This window comes from Musca domestica, unplaced genomic scaffold, assembly GCF_030504385.1.
Source record: "Musca domestica strain aabys unplaced genomic scaffold, Musca_domestica.polishedcontigs.V.1.1 47, whole genome shotgun sequence".
In the NCBI taxonomy this organism is placed as follows: Eukaryota; Metazoa; Arthropoda; class Insecta; order Diptera; family Muscidae; genus Musca; species Musca domestica.
Window position 1 is genome coordinate 1,446,457 of NW_026712338.1, and position 27,565 is coordinate 1,474,021.

Genomic DNA, 27,565 nt, shown 5'->3' on the forward strand with positions numbered 1-27,565 from the left:
GTTGGTTTTAAACATTTTTGGAGCAAAACATTTGTTTTGTTTGAGTAGCAATAGTTCGAATGTATGTATGTTTATAGCTAACAAATTGAAAAATGTTTTACGAAAAATTGATATTAAATTTTAAAAATAAATCCATAAAAAATCTTAAATTAAAAACAGACTGAACCGGGCCGAACTTTTAATACCCTCCACCATTTCGAAGGAAATTAAAACATTTCAAAAAAAAAAAAGTTCCGAAAACTACCACTTAAATAAATGGGGACTATATGAAGACGTGGATTTGCATACGAAATTTTTTGTCATAGGCTATAGGGCCCTTTACGAACTTCAAATACGAAATTTGTTACAATTACGGTGTATAATATCGCAAAAATCATGAAAATACGGAGCATCGAGAGGTACCGTCATATTGAGCCTATACGAAGATGTGGACCTGTATACGATTTTTTTTTGCCATAAGTTGTAGTACCCATTAAGATCTTTCAATACGAAATTTGAAACGATTCCGGTGAATAATGCTGCTGAAATCGTCAAAATATTGACTACCGGGAGGTACCGTTATATGGGGACTCTACGAAGACGTGGACCTGTATACGAATTTGAAACAATCCCGGTAAATAATGTCGCTAAAATCATCAAAATACCGAATATCGGGGGGTACGGTATATGGGGGCTATACAAAGACGTGGACCTACATGGCCCATTTTCTGTTTTCTACTGCAGTATCTATTACGAACTTTAAATACCAAAATTAGAACGGTTCCGTTAAATAATGTCGCTAAAATCATCAAAATACCGAATATGGGGGTTACCGTTATATGGAGGCTATATGAAGACGTGAACCTACATGGCTCATTTTTTGACTTAGGATGTAGTATCCATTACGAACTTCAACCCAATTTGAAACGATTCCGGTAAATAATGTCGCTAAAATCATGAAAATACCGAATATCGGGAAGTACCGTTATATGGGGGCTGTGTGAAAACGTAGACCATTAACGAACTTAACCTGCCTACTGGTAAACTATGCATGTATGCAAAAATTTAGCCTTCTATCTCAAATCGTTCGAAAGATAGCGTGATTACAACAGACAGACGGACAGAATTTTATGCTGATCCAGAATATATATATGTAGGGTTTATAATGAATATTTCAAGGAGTTACAAACGAAATGACAAAGTTAATATATCCATAGAATGGTGGAGGGTATAACTATAGTATTGGTAATACTTGACATCTAAAATGGCTTAAGGCTCTCATTCTGTTTAGCCCTTAAAGGTTTTTGGTTGGCATTCTTCATAACAATAGCTTTCCTTTTGAAACCCTCATTCAAAACTAAACTATTTCAAAATCGTTTAAGAAAACAAGCATAGTGACAAATCTTGCCTATCCTAATTAAAGTCCGTTATCATAATTTTGATTTATCCTCGCGAAAAACTTCTAGGAAAGCTACCAAGAAATGTATTTTACATTGTTTCAACATCACACCGGGTGATGCTGCTGTAAATGTAACTCAAATTAGCCAAAACAGAAATACGAATAACGAATGGCAAATAAAATCTCGTAAATAAACCACAAAATATTTGGCGAACATTTATTAGGACTTTGTTAAAATTTACGTGGCGCACAATTAATTTCATTCATCGCATATTCCTTATATATTTCTATATACGTACATATATGTATATCAATAAGATATGGGCGTGTGTTCTCCCCCATCTATATACATAGATATAATATACTATATTTAAATAATTTATTTTCGTTTGAGGTACAAGTGTCGTCTGCATTTGCTCGACACATACATCAGTGTGTGTGTGTGTGGGAAAAAATCTTGTCAGCCGATTTTTGCCAGACCTCGATGCCAATGGCATCAGAACTCGTGTGACGATTGTCATCTGTTTTTCCTTTCATTTCGTAATCTTGGCCATTTGACAAGGCGAAAAATAGTAAAAGTAGAAGACAACAGCGAAAATCGAATAAGATATGAAATCGAAATGCAAAAGGAATGAAATAAACAAAATACCCAAAGAAACATTTGTTTGTTCACATTTTTTGGCATAGATTGACGAAAGTGTCCACACTAAGCCAGAAAGTATGTGCTAGACTGTACTGGGCTTTATCAATGCAATAGGTATGTGAAACAAATAGAATTAGGTATGTTCGTTTCCATTTCTGGGAATATCTTTTGAGGAAAATAAAATAATTTCAGTTTTTCTGGGTGTGTTATTATAACCATTATAATTCATCGTCTAGGATCTAGGATCTCGGATATCGATTCACATTACAAAGGTACAATATATGCAAAATTATGCAAAGATTTCAAATGTGGCGTTCATTTTTTACTAAACAAATTTGGCAAAAACAATTAAAAAGCTGTAAGCTCGGCCGGGCCGAACTTTAAACACCCTCCACCATTTGCAATGAATTTGGCAATTCTCAAAATTAAATCCGTTAAAAATTCTGTTAAAATCTTAAAAATACCGAATGTAGCTATTATATTAGGATCTATACGACGACATGTACCTGCATAGGTAACTTTTGTCATAAGCCATTACAATATTCAATATTCATCAAAATACCGAATATCGGGAGATACCGTTATATGGGGACTATACGAAGACGTGGTCGTGCACAGACAATTTTCTGTCCCAGGCTGCAGTATCCATTACGAACTTCAAATACCAAATTTGAAACAATTCTGTTGAATAATGTCGCTAAAATCATCAAAATACCGTTCGGTGGGGTACAATTCCAAAAGTCCTGCAGATATAATATACATTTGAGTAAAATTTTATCAATCAACTTCATTTCGTTTTAAATTTAGATTTGTTCGAATTGGTCACCTTTGACACGAACTATGGCCTTCAAACTGCCAATGAAACCGTCACACGCTGCCCGAATGTTGCTCTGCGGTATTTTGGCCCATTCTCGGCGAAGCACTTGCTTGAGGTGATCGACACTTTGGTATTTTTAGTGACAACCTTGCTCTCCAAAATACTCCAGACACAATAGTCCAACGGATTGGTATCCGGGGATTTTGGTGGCCATTTTGCGCTGGAAATGAAGCGAGGAACCTCATTTAGTAACCAATCTTGGGTGGCGTGTGCTGAGTGCGATGGTGCTGAGTCCTGTTGGAATGTCCAAGATGTGCGGCCAAAATGTTTGCGTGCCCAAGGCTTTAATACACCCTTCAGAATAATTTCACGATAATATTCGGCATTTATTCTGATGCCACGGTCGATTGATACGAGCGGAGAGCGACCATCGACTGTTACGGCGGTCCACACCATCACCATGGCCGGGGCTTGAGTTCTGATGGCCAATCGAAGGTGCACATTTTCAGCTGACTTCTTTGGCAAGTAAAAACGATCATTTTGTTTGTTTACAAATTGCTGGACAACGAACGTTTTCCCATCGGAGAAAACAAAATTCGGCATTTCACCACTTTCGGCCTTTTGCTCTTTTGAGTCAATTTTCTTTCTGTTGAGGTGTAAGTTCTTGCACTTTTTGGAATTTCAATGGCTTTACCCCGACCTCATTTTTCAATATTTGCCGAATTGAATATTGCGATATATTCAGCTCACGAGCCATTTTTCTGTCACTGCGACGTGGGTTTCGATTAAGTCGCTTCTTTACTTTTCGAACCATTTCTGCTGATGGTGCTGTTTTCCCTCTTGGCGTCGAGCTACGCCACTGCGACGCGGGTTTCCGAGACACAAAAGATTTATTCACATTTAAATGCCGGAGTGTTCTAACGATAGCCACTTGTGGTTTTCCAGACAAATATAAAGAAATCGAACTATTACGCTTGAATTCCATCACGAATAACTTATTTTCTGGAAAATTATCACCAAAATGCTTTTGTATTATTTGAAAACAATGTAATGAGCTGTCACTGGAATAATTTTAACAGCTGTCGGGCAAGTGGCTTAGAAATTACAGCAGTCTGAAGTTGGGTGCAGTTTGTTCATTCCACCCTGTAAATTCAAATTTGAAATTAAAACAAAACTTTTGAATTTGAAAATATGAGAACATGTTTTCTTTGCAAAGAAAAAAAAAAAAAAAACAAGCAAGTCGGAATGGATATATTTTTATTGTTCCCAAATTCGATGAAGACCGTAAATGATGGTCTAAAGCATGTGACGCTTATAATTTTTGGGCCGGGCATCGTACAATTTTGCAGACGGAGCTGCGTCCATCTAGAAATAAAGGGATGTGCGAAATTTGAAGGCAACACTCTCTTCACATTTTATATGATTTATAATTCAAACTATTGAGGTTTTGTGGGGAGGAGCCAAAAGAACTGATGCCAGCAGTCTGAAGTTGTTTACAGTTTTTTCATCTCAATCTATATATGGAGTAATAAGGTCTACAAGCTTATAGGTCGTTTACAGCGAATTGCCACTGAATTTGTAAACCTAGTTAATTTAAATTCCAATTCAATCGCTAAAACGTCAAATAAATGTCTATAACCCGGTAAAAAGATCTAACGTAAACATAATGTTAGGCTAAAGAAAAAAATGATATTTCCAATTTTTGAATTATCTATATAATCCCGAATAAAATAATATTCTTATGACAAATCCATTTTTCATACTTTTTTTTGGCTAATATAATTTGACCAAAGTGCATTTATAAACACATACATGCATCTGAAACGCAAATACGAAAATGTGTTGAATATCGATTTCTGATTTAGTCATTGTAGTGACAGATGCAAATTTTAATTTATTGGGGTGTATACTAGAAATATGTTTCTTATTTTTTCTTTTTTTTTTTCAAACGATTTTTTATAAATTCTTGACAGATTAAAATGACTTTTACAGTAGAATCTCTATATTTTGTACAAGCTGCATAAATGGACAATAATAGTACTTATGGTATTCCATAGGTATTCTATTCACCACAGCTGATTATCTAAACGTGTTATCAACTTACTGTGATTGAAATCACAGAACAAAAGAAAAACAAACAGTAAACAAAACGTTTACTTTTAGGAATTTGGAATTGTCTAGCAGATTCATTCTGAAAGAGTGAAAGTACGTTTGCATACAAAATCTCTACCCGGATGAATCCTGATAATTTAGAAATCACAATAAATTTGATAATAGAAAGCTTTCCCTAAATTATTATCAATTATTAGGGTGATTCCGGTTAGAGATTTTGCGTGCAAATGTACTTTAAGGTAGTTTTATCTTTACAAATAAACTATGAAAAGTAGTCATAAACATGCCATCAATTAGCTGAATTGTCAGAACGAAGCACGCAAAATTAAAAATGAGCCGAAAAACAGAACACTTAGGCTTGAGATCTCAAAAGAAGATGGGGAAGAAGATGAGTTGTAAGCGAATGCAAGAAAAATTTGTCCGGCAAGAAGTTGCAAACTCTCAATGAAAGAACTGTCAAAAATTGTCTCTCGAATCGCTCTCTTATAAAGAATTTTTGTGCTAACAGACGACTTCCAGTAACAATTGTTACAATTGTTACAATTTTTTATGGTAACCAGACACACCTTATATATCCAGTGGACTTCAATTGATAATTTCATTGCGTATACGTCAAATATATTCTACTGTATTTAAGACTTGACGTATGGAATTGACAATTGAAATCTAGTGGATTACATGGTAAAACGTGGGATACGGGATCTACAGCTAGCTATATTTAAACCGATTTATACCAAATTTGAAGCACTGGTTTAAAGGATGAATTAAGTCGTAATTGTCAAAATTCAGCCCATTTGGGCCGCTATAGCCATTTGCACAAGTAACCCGAAACCGAATCTCCATGTTACAAACAAATGCACAAAGACATAATACCCTTACCACTATGTGGTGTAGGGTATAAACACTGACAAGAGACGCCTGCGAAAATAAAATGTTTTTGTAAATATTTTGCCTTATATTAAGAAATCTTTTATTCGTATCTGTATTCTTTTGATTTTACTAATTTTTATCTATTTCTTTATTTCATTCCATAAACTTACCTTTACTAACAAAAAAAAATCCATGTCACCAAAATTGGAACATTTACTAACAATTATAATTTGATGGAAAATTTAAATACGAAACCTTTGAAACGACAACAAAATGCATTCAATAACACATGAAAATCCTGGCTGATCAATATCGCAATTTGCCTTAATTTTATCATCGCATCCCAACGACTTATTCCCATTGTAATCCTTTGTCCTGGCCCTGGTGTCATGCGTCATTTCCCCGTCAATGTATTTCAAATTAATTGGCACGTATGCGTTGGTGAAACACGTCGCTGTCACTTTCAATTATCAAATTGTGGTGTTGCGGTTAAAAATAAATAAATAAAACAACAATCGTCGTCGTCGTCGGCCCATCCTTTGTTTTTGTTTTTTCGAATTTCACTTGGTGTCCTTAATACCGACTGCAACGCTTCGGACTGGCCATCATCAATTTACCATTCCATTTCAACCATACCATTGGCAATTAATCTTTAAATGAACGCTGCCACCAACCAAACCCACCCACCCGCTAACGTAACTTAATGTCAATTCATTAAAAAAAAACACCTCCCTTTAAAGTCGATGATGGGAAGTATTTCCCACGACGCACTTCCGAGGGTAAGCAACAAAGATGTTTTTTTCTACTAATTTAGTTTTGTGTTGTGTACATTGTTGAAACACTAGTCTACAGCCGTTGTTTTGAGATATCATTTAACGAAAGTAATGGAGGCGGTTTTTATGGAAATCAATAGATTTAACATGAAATAGGAACATTTAAATACAATTAAAATATAATTAAATTATATTCTTAAATAGTAAGTAAATTTGATGTTCATTTGTTTTTCGAACTACGGCTTTTGTTTCGAAATTTAACGTGATTTCTTTTCAAAATTCAGTATAACATAATTAATATATTTAAAATATAAAAATCTAAATTCACAAACTTCCCAAATAATTTAAATAATTTAAAGTTTCCAAAAACAATGCTCTTCTCATAAACATTTTTGTTACTCAATAATTGTAAAATTGTGATTTGGTCACAACCAATTTAAAATTCTTATTGCCAGAAAATAATTTTTGCCAATCGTAGCCACATACAAATGAGCTTACTAATCCATGAGACGTGGACCTGCATGCGAAATTTTTGTCATAGGCTGTAATACCTATTATGAACTTCAAATACGAAATTTGAAATAATTTCGGTAAATAACGTCGCTAAAATCATGAAAATACCGAATATCAGGAGGTACCGTTATATGGAGGCTATATGAAGACGTGAACCTCCATACGAAATTTTTTGCCAAAGGTTGTAGTGCCCATTAAGATATTCCAATTCGAAATTTAAAACGATTCAGGCGAATAATCTTGCTGAAATCATCAAAATATCGAATATCGGGAGGTACCATTATATGGGGTTATATGGACCTGCATACAAAAATTTTTGTCATAGGCTGTGGTACCCATTACGAACTTTAAATATGAAATTTGAAATAACCGGTAAATAATGCTGCTAAAATCATTAAAATACCGAATATCGGGAGGTACCATTATATGGGGGCTATACCAAAACGGGGACCGACATGGCCCATTTACGAACTTAACCTGCCTACTGGTAAACTAGCCCTCTATCTCAATTTCTTCGAAAGATAGCCTGATTACAACAAATGGACAGACAGACGGACGTCGCTAGATCGTCTTAGAATTTTACGCTGATCCAGAATATATACTTTGTAGGGTCTATTATGACTATTTCGAGGAGTTACAAACGGAATGACAAAGCCAATATACCCTCCATAGAATGTGGAGGGTATAAAAAGAGAATAGTAAATAGTAATCTACGACTAAAAATTCATTCTTTAGCCACTTAAATCTTTTGGCTAGTTGTAAAATTACTGCAGGCTCTGTATTAGAAAATGAAGACAGATCGTTCGTTATTTGCTCCCCAAAAAAAATATGTGTCCCACATTAATGAGAGAGTTTTACATTGGCAGAGTAAACGTTCGACTGTCTCAATTTCTTTCCCATCTTGGCAGATCTTACAGCAATCAATATCGTCGCTACTCTATTTAGAAGTCCTGCATCTCACGCTACAGTGATTTGTGATGATGCCCACTACAAGTTTTAGGTCAGATTGCGGCATGGAGATGAGCGATCTTGTTCTCTTCTCGGAGATTATAGGGACAGTACATCCACTTACATCTAACCATTTTGGTTGGAATCTCTCGAACTAGTATTTGTGTATCGCACGAAAGAAGTGGCACAAGAATGGTGTAAAAGAATTCTTAAATTCAATGTCAGCTGATTGATTATTGACATTTGCAACCGATCATATCGATACTAAATGAAATATATACCAAAGCTTAGAGAACAGCCTATGCAAACCACTGAATTGTTAGATTCCGAAATATGAAAATAATTTCAATTAAAACTGTAGTTCGAAAAGCAAAGAAAGGTGTAAACGATCGGTTGCGAAATAAAAAATAAAAATCCATCTCTCTGACCAACGTGTGGCCTGGTAGACTAGTGTTGTTCATCTATTTCTTGATTGTATGACCTCCGTATGTACCATTTGTGTTGTAGTTGTTTGTAAACATTAATCCAATTGCAGTTTTTTTTTTAATTTTTATTGCGCTTGATTTTTTTTTGTAATCTAGAATACGCGCGTGTCTCTGCTAGTTGTTATTGTTCCCTTAGTGGCCTGTATACAATTGTAGTTGCATATAAAACGTTATCCTGTAAGAATGTTGGTAAAGGGTAGATACATACATCCAAAGGTGAAGTAATTAAATTTATCTCTTATGATGTTAAAGGTGTAGCATTTAATTTGGTGTGATATTGAAACTGATTGAAATGCTCTTGTTTGAAGTCATATTATATAAAAGGTGAATGATTATAAAATATTTTGGTTTAAAATTCATTATTGTAAAGGCTTTCCACGTAATGTCAGCGTCATATGTGAATCAACTTTTTCTTTATTTATGTTGAGCATTCTTATAACATATTTTAAGGCGCTCTCACACAATTTGTTATCTAAAGGGAAACGTCATTTAGCATGATAGAAGAATACAGGTAGATGCATAACGCTTGGGAACAATGTTATGTCAAGAAAAGTTAAAAAAAAAAAAGTTTTAAAGTCGGGGCCGACTTTATGATACCCTACACAACTTTGCTAATTTAGTAGAGCTCCACATAACAATTAAAAGTTTTTATGGGAGAATTCAATCCTACACGCTAAGATTATAATTATAATTATAATTTAAAGTCCAAAAGACTAAATATGCCGAAGCATTTGTATCTTTTAAATTCGGAATTGTATTGCCCATTTGGTGCAAAATTAATTTGAAATCAGATAAAGATATATATGGGATCTATATCCAACTCTGAACCGATATCGATAAAATTTGGCAAAGATATTTCTGAGCTGTATTTGATATATTTCCCTGAATATCGTTGTTACGGACCGCATATTACGGCTGTCGGTAACAAATACAACAAATGGGATGAACAATATATATGGGAGCTATAGCTATATCTGAACCTATCACCAAATTCGACATACAAGCTTCTAGACTCAATTCGGTCGTATGTGCCAAATTCCATCCCATTTGGGCAAATATTAGACGTTTGGTGCACAATAAAAGGTAAATCGGACGAAGTTATATATGGGAGCAATATCCAAATCTGAACCGATCTCGATAAAATTTGGCAAAGATTTTTCTGAGCTGCATTTGATATATTTCCCCAAATATTGTTGTTACAGAGTGCATATTACGGCTGCGGAGGACAAAAATTACAAATCGGACGAACAAAATATATGGGAGCTATAGCTATATCTGAACCGATTACGATGAAATTTGGCATACTTATTTTCAGGCCTAATTTGGTTGCATGTGCAAAATTTCATACTATTCGGGCTGATATTACACGTTTGGTGCACAATAAAAGGCAAATCGGACGAAGATATATATGGGAGCTATATCTAAATTTTTACCGATTATCTCCAATTTCAATAGGGTTCGTCCTTGGGCCAAACAAATATTGTTTGGAAAATTTCATCTCAATCGGATAATAAATGCGACCTCCATTTTGTTCACAAGAATACATGGACAGGCGGACGGGCGGACAGACGGACTGACATGTATAAATCAACTCAGAACGTGATTCTATGCAGATCATCAAAAGGAACTGTGGGTCTATCTCGTTTCCTTTTGCCTGTTACAAACAAATGCATAAAGACATAATACCCTGACCGCCTTGTGGTGAAGGGTATAAACATTAAGTCAGGCCGAACTTTAAATACCCTCCACCTTACAGTAAAGGAAACATTAGAAGCCATTATGACCCATAAATTCCAATTTTTAGACATATTCATGGGAAAATGTGCCAAAAATCATCAAAATACCAAAAATCGGGAGGTACCGTTATATGGGGGCTATACCAAAGCGTGGACCTCTACATACAATGTTTCGCCACACGAACTAGGACCCATTATGATCTAAAAATACCAATTTTCAGATAAATCAGTGAAACAAAATACCGAACATCGGGAGGTACCGTTATGGAGGCTATACCACAACGTGGATCGACATATCTCATTTTCAATACCAACCATCCTAGGCACAATACAAATTGTTCTCATAAATTTTGCTCTACGTCAGACAGATTGACTTCCTCCTCCTTTCCAAGGTGGAGGGTATAATGAGGTTACCTTTATTACTGTTTCAAATCGACTCGAAAAAATGTTTTTGATATTCCGTGACCTCCATACAGGGCAACATGTTCTTCTTTTAATAATCTCTAGTCTTGGTTTTAGATCTAAACAGGTTTTAGACTACTTCTTATAAGACTCTTCCCCAGGTATGCCGCCTTCAAAAGTGTCTTTTCTGGGGGTACGGAGAAAGAAATGATTTTTCTGGACATTTGGGGGAAATATATCATCGAAATATGTCATGTACTGCAGATCACTCGAAAGGTCTATTTAAAAATCTGAAGGCGGAACCTGCTAACGAATCAACAGCAAATCATGTAACAACTTTGATATACCATTTTTATACCCTCCATCATATATAGTGTCGATGGTATATTATGTTTGTCAGTCCGTTTGTAACTCCTCGATATAAGCATTTTAGACTCCAGATATTCGGCATTTTCAAGGTTTAAGTCAAATTTTTTACAGGAATTATTTAAAATCTGGTACTCGGTACTTGCCAAAGCAGATCCACGCCTTCGTGTATCCCCCTGTAACTGTACCTCCCTATATTTGGCATTTTCACGATTGTACCAATCGATATTCGGCATTTTGATAATTTTAGACACATATTTTTAACGATTTTTTTTTTCATTTTGAAAGTTCGTTCCAAGTGGTGTAGGGTATTAAAATTTCGGCCCGACTTAACTTAGCTGATTTTTACTTGTTTGTTTTTACTCCTGTCCGTCATTGTTCTATTCGTTTTTTATTTGATGATTTTAGCGACATTATTCACCGGAATTTCTTTTTCCAAATTTGGTATTTGAAGTTCGTAATGGATAGTACAGCCTAAGACAGAACATTGTCTGTGCAGGTTCACGTCTTCGTATAGCCCCCATATAACGGTATCTCCCGATATTCGGTATTTTGATGATTTTAACGACATTATTCACCGGAATTGTTCCAAATTTGTATTTGAAGTTCGTAATGGATAGTACAACCTAAGACAGAAAATTGTCTGTGCAGGTCCATGTCTTCGTATAGCCCCCATATAACGGTACCTCCCGATATTCGGTATTTTGATGATTTTAGCTACATTATTCACCTATTTATTTTAAGTTTCGCATTTGAATATTGTAATGGCATATGACAAAAGTTACCTATGCAGGCCCACGTCGTCGTATAGACCCTAATAACCGAATATTTAACGGTTTTTTTTTTCGAGAATTGCCAAATTCGTTGCAAATGGTGGAGGGTAGTCAAAGATCGGCCCGGTCGATCTTATAGCTTTTTTACTTGTTTAAGTTTCATTTCCTACGCTGCTTCTTGATTCGGCAGTTTTGTAGTTTGCTGGTGTCAAAACTCTCTTCTTCCCACTCAAAACTTCAGCGGCGCTTTTCCGTCTTAGTCTTTTGGATACACCCCTCTTATCCAACAGTGACAACATTTCCTTACTGTGTCTGAATATTGTCACATCAATGTCATTTAAAGCCTAAATGTATTTTCCGATTGCATGTTGATTTATGCGATTTCAAGAATTCCAGAACATAAAGTAGACAATTGGTTGCAAAGCTTTAATTGCTTGAGCTTTTCTTAGATTGGTATAATATGAGAGAAATTCATGGACGCATTATTTTGAAATAGTGAAATCATTGTGCTTTCGTTTTAATACCAATAGTACTCTGGCACTGCTGGACCTACTGAAGAACATAACGCACAATGGGGTTGAGCATTTTATATCCCTCGTCGTTGGCCAAGGATATTTTCTCATAAACATGACAACATTTCCCCAAAGACATTGAATCATGTTTGTGAGTAAAATAATAGCTTGGGATTCGTCTGGGTGTTAATCCTTTCCTCCGTGACATCGACTTCATCGAATTGTGAGGTAACGAGAAAAATGGCTTCCAAATTGCAACTGATGCTATTTTGCTTGCCGCATTCATTTTAAATTTTCATTTCACACTATACAACATTTTATTAAGGATTGATTTAGGTCTATATACTATTTTTTTAATTTGAAAGGCCCTAACTAAAAAATTCTTACACTACAGGCCGATTGAATGGATTTTCCTACCATGTTTGTATAAGAAGATTTTATATCAAAAATGAGTTGAAAGAAAACCCGTGTACAGCCTATCGAGAATTCTGTTCTTATGCATTATTGGCCTATGTATCCATACATCTTGGCTTGATGTTTTTTATACCCTCCACCATACTATGGAGGGTTTGTAGTTTGTAACTCCTCGAAATACTCATGTCAGACCCAACAAAGTATATATATTCTTGATCAGCGTAAAATTAGATTTATTAGATTTAAGTAGATTTAGCGATGTCCGTCTGTCTGTCGTTTTCATATAGCCTCCATATAACGGTACCTCCCGATATTCGGTATTTTGATAATTTTAGAAACATTATTCAATGGAATTGTTTCAAATTTGGTATTTGAAGTTCAAAATGGATACTACAGCCTATGACAGAAAATTGTCTATGAAGGTCCACGTCTTCGTATAGTTCCCATATAACTTCACCTCCCTATATTCGATATTTTCATGATTTTAGCGACATTATTAACCGGAATTGTTTCAAATTTAGTATTTTAAGTTCGTAATGAATACTACAGTCTATGACAGAAAATTGTCTGTGCAGGTCCAGGTCTTCGTATAGGCCACATATATCAGTACCTCCCTATATTCGGTATTTTACGATTTTAGGTACAATACCCATCGAATTTGTTTGAGATGTCGTATTTGAAGTTCGTAATCGTAGACCTGGCCCAGGTCTACGCACAGCTCCGATATAACGGTACCTCCCTATATACGATATTTTGATGATTTTAGCTACATTATTCACCGTTTATTTCAAGTTTCGAATTTGAATATGGTAATGGCTTATGACAAACAATGACTATGTAGGTCCACGTCGTATAGACCCCAATATAACGGTTATATTCGGTACTCTAAAAATGTTGACAGAATTTTTTAAGGATTTTATTTTTTGAAAATTTCCAAATTCGTTCCAAATGATGGAGGGTATTCAAAGTTCGGCCCGGCCGAACTTACTGCTTTTTAACTTGTTCTTTTGTGGTTTCCATCAGAAGAATATTTAATATTTTAATATGTGGACTTTGTTGATTTAAAAACAACTTTCTCATGTGACCATATCTATATCATGCAAACATTTTTTCAAAAAAAGACCGAAACGATAAGACTTTAGACCCCAAACATGGCGCCCAACGTAGATCAAAAATGCAATTAACGGCTTTTTGGTGGTTTTATTTTAATTTTTTTGTTCCATTGTGTGGTTTTTTGACAAAATTTAAATTTATTAGCAATTTTCCTTCTAATTATTTGGCCAAGACAAAAGACAAAAAAAAAAAATAAAAGAAATTAACACGTCCAAAATATTTTCAAACATCCCACGCAATTGCAGGAAAAATAATGTGAAATAATTGAAAAATTGTTATTTGCCAACAAAGAATTTAAAGTTCATTGGCACTATAGACAAACAATAGAAATTTAAAACGAAGAACCTTGAGTTTAATATTTTGCCCAGCGATTTGTATGCCATTTTACGTTGACTTGCTGAAATAGAAAATATAATACCCAAATCCATTTGGAATTTTTCTTTTCAAAAAGAATAGCATAGACACCTGCATTAGTATAGGTACATCACAAATGCCTCAAATGACAGTTTGGCAATCATGCATGCTTGACTGACTGATGGTGTGACACATAACAATTTTCTGCGTTGTTCTCATTGCCGTGTTATACATATACGTTGTAGAAATTTGCATTTTATTAAATAACATTGATGGACTATGGGTAGGAACGTTAGAGTATATTTTTATGTAAGGATTAAAATTAATTGTTGTTAATTTCAATATTCTAAAAAATTCCCTAATGTTCTGAAATAAGAAATACATTAAATATGGACGGTCCTGTGTAAACAAGATTTAAGTACGCCTTACCTATTGACGAATCTAAGCTCTGCTTAAATAAAGATTATGCCTCAAAGTATGCAATATAATATAGTAGTTATCGAAGTTTCCAACATGGAAGAGATTTTTTATATATTTACATCAATTTGTTTCGATAATGTTTGAGACGTATGAAAAGAGAATGACACAATACCACTTAAAATTATACTTAACATAAATAAACATAGTCTTCAGTTTCAGAAGCGAGTTCGTTTGCTCATTTGGCTTAAGAGCATTTTGGCTTAAGAGCAGTTTGGTGTCAGAGGGAACTAATATATGGAAGGCATATCCAATTTTGGACTGATTGGCCATTTTGTGCTCAATTAACCCGAAATCGGTTGAGGATATATGGGAGCTATATCTAAATTTTTAACCGATTTTTCCAAAATCAGGCAGAGGTATTTCTGCGCTGTATCTGATATCTGGTACCAAATATCTTTCTTGTGGAGTGCATGTTACTAATGTGAGGGACTTAAACACCAAATCGGATGAAACATACATATGGGAGCTATTCCAATATTCGGGCAGCATGTGACGGTTTCATTGGCCGTTTCAAGGCCATAATTCGTCTGAACCGATTTTCACCAAATTTGATCTTTTGATCGGTCGGATGTGCCAAAATTCAGGTCCATTGGACTGATATTGGCCATTTGGTGCTCAATTAACCCGAAATCTGTTGAAGATATATCCAAACAAATGATCACATAATACCAAATGGTACCATTTAAGAAGTTTAGTACTATTTTAGAACTTGTCGTAATTTTTAAGTTGGGATTTCCAAAAACCCTTTCATTCCAAATTTTAGAATTCTAGCACATTCCGTATGTCCAAAACAAACTATTAAATTTTGAGTACATGTTAGTACTTTTCGTGCCCTTTAGGTACGAATTTGCAAAACCCCCGCTTTTTCACATGACTACACATCCTTGGCCTTGATTCTCAGTTAATACTCTTACAATATATTATTACTCTTATGTATTATATATTACCCCCTCAAGGTTGCTATGGTGCAATTATGTGGGATAGACTCTCGCCTGTCTAAATCTAAATATTACGACTAAAACAAAATTAAATTTAAAAATTTCTCATGCTTTTTATTAGTTTTATTTCTTTTTTGGCCGCATCATTTTTATGTCCGTTTATATTTAAATGCCTCCCACGCACACGCATGTACCCGTGCAAATTATAAACAATAAAAAATAGGAGAAATTAGGCAACAAACAAAAATATTGTTGATCTATAGACGAGAACATGTCGGCAGAGAGTAAAAAAGTTCGATAAGCATACATTTGAGAACCTTGACCTATATTTGCATTATATATTCCATATATAACTTTTGTATTATATATGTACATACATATACGTATAAGAACAAGCCTTTATCATGTGAAACATGAAATGAAATATTGTACAGTAATGCTGAAACATACATACAGCTACTTAAAATGTATTCATCATTGGGTATTTTAATATTCCCTTGTTTTCCTTTTTTTAATTTGCTAAGTGTCTCTCTGGCCATGTTTGCCCTCGATATTCTGCACACTTTATGATCATTATTTCTAATTGTATTCTTATTTTTATGATGTCTGTTATTTTTAGGCGCTACCTTTGGCACTGGTATTACAGCCATCAAATTAACCGCCCTGGGTCGTCCTCAACTCTTGGTATGTAATAAACATGGGTCTGCACGCAAACCCATGGTCTTCATATTTTATGCCTGGTCGTCCTGCTAGTTAGGCGTTTTCATTTTATTAATATTACTGTTGTTGTTTTTTGTTTCGTTTCAGCTGCAATTGTCCGAGGTTATTATGCGCACACGTAAATACATGGAAGATATGGTGGGTGGTCAAGGCAATGTCTTAACCCATCACAAGACCATTAAGGATTTGGAAAAATATTATGCCAGTTTGGGCGACAATAAAAATGTTCAGGATTTCTTGAAAAATGTTACCTCCGACAAAGAAGGGTAAACAATCTGATATTATTTGTGTTTTGAAATTTGAAATAAGTTTCGAATTTGTTGTTTTTTATTTCAGTATTTTGCATTTGTTCCCCTGGTCCGGTATTGTAGATGAAGACTCACAGCTTAGTGACACCTTCAGAGTACCCGATCCCAAAACTGGTCAAATGCGTCGTTTGATCTCACAAATTCCGCCCAAAGAGGAAGAAATGTTTAGAAATATGATTCGTCGTTTGAATACTATTGTTAAGGTATGTATGTACTCACGTGTGGCGATATTTGTTCATTAAGACTTGTGTAGACATGGGATAGGCTTTTTCATGTAGTTTGGAAATAGTTATATGCATTGATTAGATTTAAATTGTTATCGTTATTCTCATGACAAATCATCGGTGTTAATTATTGGAGAAATCTAGAAAATTTGTTCCTTCCATAATGGTCAGGTTGTTGAAGTAACGGTTTGAACTACTTCTCGGTATGCCTTCTTAGAATTCATATTAGAATTTGGCTTTCCGACATTGGAAATTTTAACTAATTACACTTCTTAGTTACTATCAACATTCTAATCAAGGTTGAGAAAAGTTATTTTTTCCACATTTCTTTAGAATACTATTCTTTAGCATACTATTAGACGTTCCCTAGAATTATTAAATTAAATGGAGACGCTTTATGATATTGAATAAATTAATAAAGAGAAATACATGAATATATTTATGTAAAAACAAGTAAAAAGCTGTAAGTTCGGCCGGGCTGAATTTTGAATACCCTCCACCATTTGGAACGAATTTGGCAATTCTCAAAAACAATAAAATTCGTTAAAAATTCTGTTAAAATCTTAAAAATACCGAGTGTGGTGTTATATTCGGGTCTATACGACGACATGGACCTGCATAGGTAACTTTTGTCATAAGCCATTACAATATAAAAAAGGCGAAACTAAAAAAAACGCTGAATAATGTAGCTAAAATCATCAAAATACCGAATATCGAGAGGTACCGTTATATGGGGGCTATACGAAGACGTGAACCTGCACAGACAATTTTCGGTCTTGGGCTGTAGTATTCATTTCGAACTTCAAATAACAAATTTGAAACAATTCCGGTGAATAATATCGCTAAAATCATCAAAACACCGAATATCGGGAGGTACCGTTATATGAGGGCTATACGAAGAGGTGGTCCTGCACAGACAATTTTCTGTCTTAGGCTGAAGTATTCATTACGAACTTTAAATACCAAATTTGAAACAATTCCGCTGAATAATGTCGCTAAAATCATCAAAATACCGAACATCAGGAGGTACCGTTATATGGGGGCTATACCAAAACGTGGACCTACATGGCTCATTTTCAATACCAAAAGTCCTGCAGACATAATATACATTTGAGTAAAATTTTATCAATCTATTTCAATTCGTTCGGAAGCTAGAGTAATTTCCACAGACGGACGGACATCGCTAAATCGACATATAATTTTATACTTTGCGAAAATGTATATTTCGAAGTGTTACAAATGGAACGACAAACTTTATATACCCTCCATACTATGGAGGATATAAATATAATAATATAAATAAAGCATACGTATTAATTAAATTATTCGAGCGTTTCAAAGAACTACATTGACATATATTATAAGTTAAGAAAGATTAAAGGTGACAGATCTTTGTAGGGAAGTATAGTGTTGTATAATTGTTAAAATTTTTGGGAGCTCCTTAAAGTATGCTATACTACTATATGAAAATGACACATTACATATGACTAAGGTTTCCACTATTTCAATTTCATCTTTCGTTTGAACTTTTGAAAGATAAACGTTGTTTTTTCATTTTCCCATTGCAGACTGCAGCTGAATTGGATGTTCGCATTATGATTGATGCCGAACAAACTTACTTCCAACCGGCCATTTCCCGTATTACACTTGAAATGATGCGTAAATACAATAAAGAAAAGGCAATTGTATTCAATACATACCAGTGTTATTTGCGCGAAGCATTCCGCGAGGTAAGCATTAGAACAAGAAAAGCCTTTGTTGTTTAAGGCTTTCTTTTAAACAACATCTTTTATTCTTTTATAGGTTAATACCGATTTGGAACAAGCCAAACGCCAAGATTTCTATTTTGGTGCTAAATTAGTGCGCGGCGCTTACATGGAACAAGAGCGTGCCCGAGCCCAAGCATTAGGCTATCCCGATCCAGTGAATCCCAGTTATGAAGCTACAACCGAAATGTACCACAAAACATTAACTGAATGTTTGAGACGAATCAAAGTGAGTTTTGGACAATTTGAATTGAGATCGTTTGTTTTTAATAAAAGAGTTCTTCTTTTGTTTTAGATACTCAAAGATAATGGTGAAGATGCAAAGAAGATCGGTATTATGGTAGCATCCCACAACGAGGACACTGTTCGTTATGCCATTGAGAAAATGAAGGAAATCGGTATTTCACCCGAGGATAAGGTCATATGTTTCGGTCAATTGTTGGGCATGTGCGATTATATTACTTTCCCATTAGGTGAGTTAATTCCGTTTATTTGTAGGTACTTGTTTTCTCGTCGAAAATGATTTTTGTTCAAATTGCTTCTCAGTCGTTGAGTCATCATTCTAAGACTTATCGTTATCGGTATTGGGGTGTTTTTATCGAGTGTTTGACCACTATCAGACTCGTTATTCTAGTAATCTAAGCGCTCCTAGCCAAATAATTTTTTTAATCTAAAAATATATTTCCCATATGTTTCTCTATGTCACGACAGATCTGTCCTTTAGCACGACAGCGCAGATTTAATTTGAAGTTGAGAAGGCTCAGATTCTCTTTAAGAAGAAGCAATATTGATTAATTGGTGCCCATTGGTTCCCAATGATGGGAATATAAGTAAGTGTGACGTTTACCGACACATCTCGAAGCATTCTTTTTGGAGGAGACTATGCCGTATGAACTTGGGGATTGAATTTGAACATTTTCTATGTTTCTCAGGTTTGCTATAGATGGTAGAACTTGTTAAATAGGAGATCATCCAGAGTTACTCTTTAGACATTGCTTACATATTCTACATATGAAATAAATTTATGATGAACTTCCCTAGATAAAACTCTTTCCTGAGATATTCTTTAGCTAGAGGAACTTCTTTAATACACCTAAAAATCGCAAAACACTCCCTGAAGCTGTTCTGTTTATAGGAGGCATTCTGGGGCTCATTTAATCCTAACAACTCATGAGATGATTTTAATTACAAAATCTATATTAGGGACTTCCTCTCGTTATACCCTCAGCTATATGGTATATATCATTTGATAAGGAAAACAATTATGTATGTCTGGTTGGCTGGTGCGCACTATTACTCTCGAAATGAGTGTCTGATCTGGTCCAAACTTGGCACATCCTTATATTTTTTTGTTAAGCGGTAAAAATTGACGAAGTATACAATTTGACCTAAGCTTGGTGTGAAAAAGTACAATATCGGCTTATATCTTCTGGTACCTCTCCCAAAAAGGGTAAACATTTTTATAATCACAACGCTTATAATAAGTGAAGGAAGAGCCTGGTATCTTAAAATTTCGCATATCCAAATATTTCGACCAGTCTTATATCTTTTTGGTGAAGATAGCATAGATCGGTTACCTTCTTCTCATACAACGGGTCTAAATTTTGAATACTCATAACCGCCGTGAAATACAAACTTGGCACATCCCAATATTTTTACGAACACCAGATCTGGTGCGAAGAATGGATATATCGGACCACTCCTTCTGCTACCGTTTATAAAATCCGGAAATGTTCCCCAGTTCCATTCAAAGAATGCACATTCCGATATTTGTACTAACATATGGTTTAGGGTACATATGGGATATGTACTATCAATCTTTATGGTGCGGTTGATACTTTTTAAAATGTTTTTTTTTTTTATAAATTAAAGTTCTAACTTGAATCCATGTTTTAAATAATTCTAATCGCTTTTGTATTATCTCCTTTGCAGGTCAAGCTGGTTACTCGGCCTATAAGTACATACCGTACGGTCCCGTACAGGAAGTCTTGCCATATCTCTCGCGTAGAGCACAAGAAAACAAGGGTGTACTGAAGAAAATCCAAAAGGAGAAACGTTTATTGCTTGCCGAAATACGTCGCCGACTGATGCGTGGTCAATTGTTTTACAAGCCAAAAGGAAACTATGTACCCATATAAATTACAAAACCAAACTACTCCTGCTCATCCAAGTCCACAACAACAACAACTACATGCCATATAATGTCATTATCTAGAAAAAATGTCGATTAATTAAAACAAAAAGAACCCGAAACTTAATTAAATACTGTAAAGCATACACACACATATATACAAAAGCAGAGGAATGAATCCCACTACCATTTTCATACACACATACAATTACAAAGAGTGTCTTAAAATAATCTCAGAAAATAGAATCTCTCTATTAAGACAAAAAGGCTTGTTCATATTCACAGCAGCAACTTAAATACTTATCTAGAATACTTGTTAATTTAACAAATTCAAATACATACATATGTGTTAATTAAATATTAAATATAGAGTTAAACAGAATACAATATTTATGTAATTTATTAAAAAAAATATTCTCTCAATTGTGAATGTTTGAAAGCCTTGTCTTCTCTTTCGTATGGTCGAAGAATGTGTGTTTATGGTAGCTTCTTAATTTAATCTGTTTTGCATTTTCATCCTTTTACGAAATCGAAGTAAACTTATAAAACTTGTAAACTTGTAATTCTAAAGACAGAAACTCATAGAGCCTACAAGACAGTGAGTGACTGCCAGAAGTCATAAATTGTTCTGGTGCAAAGATAACTAAATGCTCGAATATTATTAGAATTTTTTCTTCTCTGTTTTAAAAAAAATTAGATTTCAACACGCCACGTGGTTAGTTAGGATGATTAAAAATAATAATAATAATTTAAACTGAATTTTATGAATCTCTTATTTTTTTAAGTTGAACAAAAAAATACTTTTGAGAAAGTCCCTTTGATTGTTTTTTTATTTGTAAAAAATATTGTTTAGTCGTTTTAGCGTTTTATTTGTCATTTATATAAGTTTTATTTGCATAAACATTAAACTTTGCCCAACCCATAGCTACCCCGCCACCACACACACACACTTATGTTTGTAAAATCTTAGTTATTTTAAAATTGAGTTTTAAAATAATTTAAGGATTACCGTATTATTTCTTGTAAAAACCCACCCTCTTCTCCGTTTAAAAATAAGCTAATGATAAACCAACTACATTTATTTGCATGTATAAAAACAACAACAAAACTAAGTTTTACATATTTATAATTCTGCAGTTCTTACTATTACACATTTTTAATTATTATGTATTACTATTATTACTTTTATTCGTACAGCTGTATGTTAATTAAATTGTTTTTTTGTTTAAAAATATTTTATTATTTAATAATAGTATTTCCTTCAACCAATGTGTGTTTTAATTTTTTCTCACTTGATTTTGTCTAAAGAATTTTCTTTCTGTCAGGAAATAAATAAAACAAATAAATTTATTACTAAATATTATTGTTTTAAGTTAATTGCACACCCAGAACCATCTTAGATTTTATGTCCATAATAAGATTTGAGTATTTTCTTTAGACAGTTTATTTGTGGGTGAATTTTTCACCAAGGAACTCACGTGCCACGGCTCTTTACCTACTAAAAAATCTTCAATAATCTAGTCACTCTACATTATTTTTTTAGAATATTTATTTTAGAATATTTAAATGATTGTTTTTCAGTAGAATTTTTAGATCCAGTGGGATGAAACATTAGTCTACCCTTATTGCGGTGGAAAAATGGTATAGAGCCTATAATAAACATATTTAAAACCAAGGGTGTCCAACCTGCTCAGCTAACTAATAATAAAACAGTGATGAGCGCAGGGTGGGGTATCGGGTTTCTTCTTCGAGTTATATGCATTTTTCATATACAGGGTGAGATAAAAAAACTGCAACAAAGTCATACGCCATCATTTTAGATTTTTTTTTTTAAATTTTATTGAATGAAAGCAAAAAATTTCGGAAATATTATCAAATTTTAGAATATGTTTAGATTTGTTTGAATTGGTCACGCTTGGCACGAATTATGGCCTTCAAACAGCCAATGAAACAGTCACACGCTGCCCGAATGTTGCTCTGCGGTATTTTGGCCCATTCCCGGCGAAGCGCTTGCTGGAGGTGATCGACACTTTGTATTTTTTAGTGCCAACCTTGGTTTCCAAAATACTCCAGACACAATAGTCCAACGGATTTGAAACCGGAGATTTTGGTGGCTATTGTGCACTGGAAATGAAGCGAGGAACCTCATTTTGTAACCATTCTTGGGTGGCGTGTGCTGAGTTCGATGGTGCTGAGTCCTGTTGGAATGTCCAAGATCTGCGGCCAAAATGTTTGCATGTACAAGGCTTTAATACACCCTCCAGAATATTTTCGCGATAATATTCGGCATTTATACTGATGCCAAGGTCAATTAATACGAGCGAAGCGACCATCGGCTGTTATGGCGGCCCACACCATCGCCATGGCTGGCGCTTGAGTTCTGGTGGCCAACCGAAGGTGCACATTTTCTGCTGACCTCTTTGGCATGTAAACACGATCATTTTGTTGGTTGCAAACTGCTGGACAACGAATGTTTTCTCATCGGAGAAAACCAAATTCGGCAGTTCACCACTTTCGGCCAGGCGAATCAACTAATATTTGCCGAATGTAATATTGCGATATGTTCAGCTCACGCTTATTCACCTTTGACAACTATTTTCTTGAGGAGCGAAGGTATTGGAAGCCTCGGGCTGCTTGCAGACAAGTGTAGTTTATGATGAATACATAGCTACTTTATGAATGAGTTTGGATCGTTTTCTGAGTAAAGTAAGCAGAACCGTTTATTCCATAACAACGTAATTTGGATGCTATAAATTTCACAGAATTAGCGCAAGAGAAAGGGTTTGAAACTATGAGACAGTTGTTATTAAATACAGGGGTTAGTGCGCCAAGTTACACATCCCATGACTTAAAGGTCAAAACTCGGCAAAGGCAAGATAAAGTTTTGCCGCCAATTATTGATTTTGTGGTTTCGGTATTTAATGAACTTCAAAACGAAAGCTTCAGTCAAACCACGACAAAGGCAAACAATTTCAGCACATATTTAGGGCTTCTGCTTCTAATACTGGGTAGAAAATATTCTATTGAGACTGACAGATATTGGGAAGGTCCTTCGGACAAACCTCACAAATATCATGTATTCAAATTTTCATATTCTGAAAGCTTTAAAAATTCATATTTTTTTAATATTCCATGTTTCACCATTTTCGTCATATAGCTTAAGAGTCTTGACACATTCAGTGGGACGATTCCTCTGAACGAAAGTCTTTACTCCGTGTGTATGCTATGAATGGGAATTAAATAATAAAATATATTATAAAAAAACGTTAAAAGAAAAGACACAAATGTTGAATAACATACATGTTAACTAATTAAAATGACAATAATAAAAAGTTAAAATTAAAAAAAAAAAAAAAAAAAAACAAAACAAAACAGAAAACAATGAACTAACTAAAACTGAACATTGAAAGGCGTTTACATCGCAGTTAATATTCACTTAACGATTCCATTGCAGTTCCGAATCGCGAACTACATAAACGCTTTATCTAATAACTTGGTATCCTTTTAAAATCGAGTTAACTGTTTTTCTAAAAACTACTCGTATTCAAATGTTTTTTGTTTAATCTTTTTTTAAATCATTAAATAAATAGGGTTATTTATATTTAAAACTTATTTTTAGCGATTTTATTATAAAGCATAGCAGCATTCTGATAATATATAAATGGGAGTTCTAACTGATTCTTCTTCTTTTTCCTTTTTGGATAATAACGATATTTATTATTCATGCTACATATTTACATTTTATTATATTAGTAATAGTATATACTACGATTGAATTATATATACACACATATATATATGTAAGTCCATATAAAAATAGAATGTAAACGATATAAAAAACAAAATTTGGGACTTCGTTCTTATATGTACTATTTGCGGAATTTTATTGTGTATTGTACTCAAAACAAAAAAGAAAAACAATAAATCAATTGAATTAAATAAATATTCAGTGTTGAAAAGAAATAAATGATATTTAAAGTAACTGCAAATGTTTTATTTTCAAAAATAATTGAAATTTATAGACAAATTGAAAAGATAATTAACAGAATGTCTCTGAGACCACATAAAGTTTATATTTCTGACCCACATTAGATTCGATTTAGATATGTCATTGAAATTTTCCGAATGTATTCTAATTGACATTAAAGATTCTTAGACTCTCTCGCTGCAAAATATTCAATAAAGGCCCGCTATTTATTTTCGGTTTCAGACGCATTTTCCAAACATATACAGGGTGAGATAAATAACTGCAACGAAGTCAAACGCCATAATTTTTAATTATTTTTTTTTTTAATTTTATTTAATGAGAGCAAAACATTTTGGAAATAGCATCAAATTTTAGAATAAGTTTAGATTAGTTCGAATTACGGTCTTCAAACGGCCAACGAAACCGTCACTCGCTGCCCGAATGTTGCCCTGCGGTATTTTGGCTCATTTCTGGCGAAGCGCTTGCTTGAGGTGATCGACACATTGGTATTTTTTAGGGCCAACCTTGCTTTCCAAAATACTCCAGACACAATAGTCCACCGGATTGGTATCCGGAGATTTTGGTGGCCAATGTGCGCTGGAAATGAAGCGAGGAACCTAATTTTTTAACTATTCTTGGGTGGCGCGTGCTGAGTGCGATGGTGTTGAGTCCTGTTGGAATGTCCAAGGTCTGCGGCCAAAATGTTTGCGAGGCCAAGGCTTTAATAAACTCTTCAGAATATTTTCGCTATAATATTTGACATTTATTCTGAAGCCATGGTCGATTAATACGAGCGGAGTGCGACCATCAGCCCACACCATCACCATGGCCTGCGCTTGAGTTCTGGTGCTGGTTATGAAATGAAAAATATTTCCTTTATAAAATTTTTTCATTTGACATTTCTTTACTTTATAAAAGTTTTCATTTAACATTTTAATAGAACCAGAATTGAGGCCCTGGTGGCCTCTTTGGCAAGTAAACACGATCATTTTGTTTGTTTACAAACTGCTGGACAACGAATGTTTTCAGATCGGAGAAAACCAAATTCGGCAGCTCACCACTTTCGGCCAAGCGAAACAAGTTTTTAGCTCTTTTGAACAGTTTACTTGAAAAATCGTATATATTTGGGCCCCTGAAAATGATCACGAAATGAATTTTTGCCTACGTTGGTGATGCAGCATTATACAATTATTGCCGGAAAAGATCTCACAAAACTGGATATTAAGAGATCACAAATCTCACAAAACTGGATATTAATTTTACACAAAGACCTAAAATGGTAAAGACTAGGCAAAATGCATTCTGAGACAATGGCTTATGGCTTTGCTATCTAGAATTACAGATCATGACAGAGGCATGTTAACATAAAAAACACAGTTATAACAAGTAAAAAAGCTGTAAGTTCGACCGGGCCGAACTTTTAATACCCTCCACCATCTGGTACAAATTTGGCAATTTCCAAAAAAAAAAAAAATAATAATAATAATAAAATCCGTTTAAAATTCTGTTAAAATCTTAAAAATACCGAATGCCTATACGACGACGTAGACCTGCATAGGCAAATTTTGTCATAAGTTTTTGCAATATTTAAATGCGAACCTTGAAGAAAAATCTGTTAATAATGTAGCTAAAAACATCAAATACCGAATATAGGGGTACCGTTATATGGGGGCTATACGAAGGCGTGGACCTGCACAGACAATTTTCTGACATGGGCTGAAGTATCCATTACGAACTTCATATGCGAAATTTGAAACAATCCCGGTAAATAATGTCGCTAAAATCATCAAAATACCGAATATTGGGGGGGTACGGTATATGGGGGCTATACGAAGACGTGGACCTACATGGCCCATTTTCTGCAGTATCTATTAGGAACTTCAAATAACAAATTTGGAGCGATTCCGTTAAATAATGTCGCTAAAATCATCAAAATGCCGAATATCGGGGGGTACCGTTATATCGGGGCTATATGAAGACGTGGACCTACATGGCTCATTTTTTTGACTTAATATGTAGTATCCATTACGAACTTCAAATGCCAAATTGGAAACAATTCCGGTGAATAATGTCGCCAAAATCATCAAAATACCGAATATCGGGAGGTACCGTTATATGGGGGCTATATGATAATTAGGACCTACATGGCCCATTTACGAACTTAACCTGCCCACTGGCAAAATATACATGTGTGCAAAATTTTAGCCTTCTATCTCATTTTTTCGAAAGATAGCGTGATTACAACAGACAGACAGACACACAGACAGACAGACGGACATGGCTGATCAAGAATATATATACTTTGTTGGGTCTGACATGAGTATTTCGAGGAGTTACACACGGAATGACAAAATTATTATACCCTCCATAGTATGGTGGAGGGTATAAAAACATATTCCATATCGTAATATAGGAACCCTAAATTAACATGAAATCCATGTCTTATCGGTGTCAGTACTATTCGTAAATAGACAAACATCAAGTTTGATTGATTAATTAAAAAATGGAGATGTCTTTAAAATCGAACGTTCAATTATCACGGTAGGTCGATGATATTGTAAGGAGAATTTTCGGCAGCATTTCTAAGTCTTTCCTGCTGTTCGATAAACCAAACGTCCAGTAGTATTGATGAACAGACAGTATTTATCATTGGAAACTTTCCATTTCCATTGTGATGACCCTCCCATTGATAAAAAATTAAATATCAAATAATCTGCCGTAATGCAGTTATGGGAATTACAGTAGCACAGTCAAGGCACAAGCGATTATACGCAATGGACAAAGCTAATTTCTCATTGGGAAATTTTTAGTTTTTTTTACTA

General features: G+C 34.5%; 1 protein-coding gene across 4 annotated transcripts in view; it reads left to right on the top strand.

Moving 5' to 3' along the window:
• Positions 1–22,041, top strand: part of LOC101901311 (proline dehydrogenase 1, mitochondrial) — a 50,470-nt gene extending 28,429 nt beyond the window's left edge. For 2 of the 4 annotated variants that reach the window (XM_059127667.1, XM_059127666.1), the window contains exons 6-13: positions 6,561–6,599; positions 16,247–16,311; positions 16,435–16,613; positions 16,684–16,858; positions 18,448–18,609; positions 18,683–18,874; positions 18,941–19,118; positions 20,578–22,041. In XM_059127667.1, coding sequence (XP_058983650.1) covers positions 6,561–6,599; positions 16,247–16,311; positions 16,435–16,613; positions 16,684–16,858; positions 18,448–18,609; positions 18,683–18,874; positions 18,941–19,118; positions 20,578–20,783 — 1,196 coding nt within the window. In that variant the 3' untranslated portion in view covers positions 20,784–22,041. The remainder of the gene's footprint in view (positions 1–6,560; positions 6,600–16,246; positions 16,312–16,434; positions 16,614–16,683; positions 16,859–18,447; positions 18,610–18,682; positions 18,875–18,940; positions 19,119–20,577) is intronic. The other 2 variants (XM_059127669.1, XM_059127668.1) reach the window with 1 other exon arrangement.
• Positions 22,042–27,565: the final 5,524 nt, after the last annotated feature.